Source organism: Chaetura pelagica, unplaced genomic scaffold, assembly GCF_000747805.2.
Source record: "Chaetura pelagica isolate M959 unplaced genomic scaffold, ChaPel_1.0 scaffold328, whole genome shotgun sequence".
NCBI lineage: Eukaryota > Metazoa > Chordata > Aves > Apodiformes > Apodidae > Chaetura > Chaetura pelagica.
In genome coordinates this window covers 2,078,168-2,080,071 of record NW_009954216.1, presented here as the reverse complement: position 1 = coordinate 2,080,071, position 1,904 = coordinate 2,078,168, and the positions used below count along the sequence as shown (strand labels likewise).

Genomic DNA, 1,904 nt, shown 5'->3' with positions numbered 1-1,904 from the left:
GGAGCAAGCCCCAGAAAGGCCATGGTTTGGTGAGACTGTGTGTGTTAAGCCCTGATAGAGACCCAAGGGGGTCAGAAAGCTGCAAGAAATGGGCACTGTGTAATGCTGCTGTGTTCTTCACATTCAAAAAGCCATGCTTGATCAATCCATGGCGCAGTCACTAGAACAGTTGTTTTTCAATGTGACTGGCTGCTGTTGTGGTTTTCTGCACTCATCTCTCTCCTCTTGGGAGGTTTAGGACCATCCCTCTGCAGCAGGGAGCATCCAAGTATAAAACTGACTTTCTTCAGTCTCCAGTGAGGCACAGCAAGCACAGCACAGCCATGGCCCTCAGCCCCTCTGCCTTTCCTGCCCACGACCCTTCCCTGCCATGTTTCCTGTTCAGAAAGCCCTCCCCAAAGCCCAGTGCCAGAGCCATGCAGAAGTGCCACATTCCCAAAATACACTTAAACCCCTGTAGAAAGACCAAGGAGGTGCAAGCTGTGGTAAGGCAAGTCTAACATCAGGTCGTGGCAACACAGCTCCATGTTGCTGCATGAAGTGTCTGACTTGCACAGGTTGGTGTGAAACACATTAACTCAATCAAAGGAACCTTAACACTTGCTGCAGGTCTGCAGGGGCAGTGGCCAAATGGTGTCTGGGATGCTTGAGGCTTCACAGCACAGGGCTGAAGAAGCGGAGGTTTGAGGGACAAAGCAGACAGTGAGGACTCTGTCCTCAGGCAGTCCCTGAGGATGCAGCCTCCACAGCTCCCCTGTCCTGCTCTTTTCCAGATGTCGCTGAGCCAGGCGCCGGCAGGAAGAGGTGTGCCTTGTCTGCGCTGCAGGGGGAACTGCACGGGCTTCGAGCCACATTCTTGGAGGTAACATCTTGGCCTTGAGGGGCCCTGCCCCACCACTGTCCCTTTGGGCCCATCAATGTTCAGCCTCTGTGACCCGGAGTGCAAAGAACGACTGCAGAGAACTGGGAGGTGGGGAGGAGATCCTGTTGGGATAGGACAGCTGCTGAGCTGAGATGGTGCTTGTGCTCCCTGCTCCCCGTTCTCCTGCTCCCTTGGTTTTTGAGTTACAATCCCGTTCCCAAGTGCCTCCAGCAGGCTGGGGCCCTGGTGCAGTGGGGCTTCAGCCTCTGTGACCCGGAGTGCAAAGAACGACTGCAGAGAACTGGGAGGTGGGGAGGAGATCCTGTTGGGATAGGACAGCTGCTGAGCTGAGATGGTGCTTGTGCTCCCTGCTCCCCGTTCTCCTGCTCCCTTGGTTTTTGAGTTGCAATCCCGTTCCCAAGTGCCTCCAGCAGGCTGGGGCCCTGGTGCAGTGGGTTTCTCTGCCTTTGCCCGGCAGCACTGCAGGCTGTGGTGCTGCCTGTCCCCAGCATCTGGCAGCAGGGATGCTGAGCTCCGGCAGCATCTTGTTATGTGATACTCTGTTTCCAGTTTTTCCTCTTAAAAACACTAATTTGGGTCAATAGCCACCCATATGAGCAGCTGTGGGAGGTGACTGGCACTGTGTGCTCAGCCCTGCAGGGCTGTGGGCTGCTGCCCTGCCCTGCCCGCACACCCCGCGGGGGAGACAAAGGGGGCTTTGAAAGGGAAGGGAGCTAAACAGATGGCATTAATTAAAAAAGAATTAGTGCCCTCGGAGCCTGTCTGGCCAAACACTGGACGCTTTTCTGCGAGGCTGGAGAGCTCCTGCCTGCTGAGCAGCAGGGCCCTGTGGCAGCGGTGCCCGAGGCCCGGGCTGTGCAGAGCGGGGCCGGGCACTCCTGTCCTGCACCTTCCATTCCCAACTTCAATACCTCAGCTGTGTGGAAAACCAAACTTCAGAGCACTCATTTGTGTGAATCACTAATTATTTTTAAATTGACTCAGTTACAGGTTGTTTTAAATCCTACTTGATCCAGGATCC

At 55.2% G+C, this 1,904-nt stretch overlaps 1 protein-coding gene across 1 annotated transcript in view; it reads left to right on the top strand.

Annotated features, from left to right (window-relative positions):
* Positions 1 to 773: 773 nt before the first annotated feature.
* LMCD1 (LIM and cysteine-rich domains 1) overlaps positions 774 to 1,904 on the top strand; it is an 11,049-nt gene continuing 9,918 nt past the window's right edge. Inside the window, exon 1 of the mRNA XM_010003376.1 lies at positions 774 to 862. Within this exon, the coding sequence (XP_010001678.1) occupies positions 774 to 862 (89 nt within the window). The remainder of the gene's footprint in view (positions 863 to 1,904) is intronic.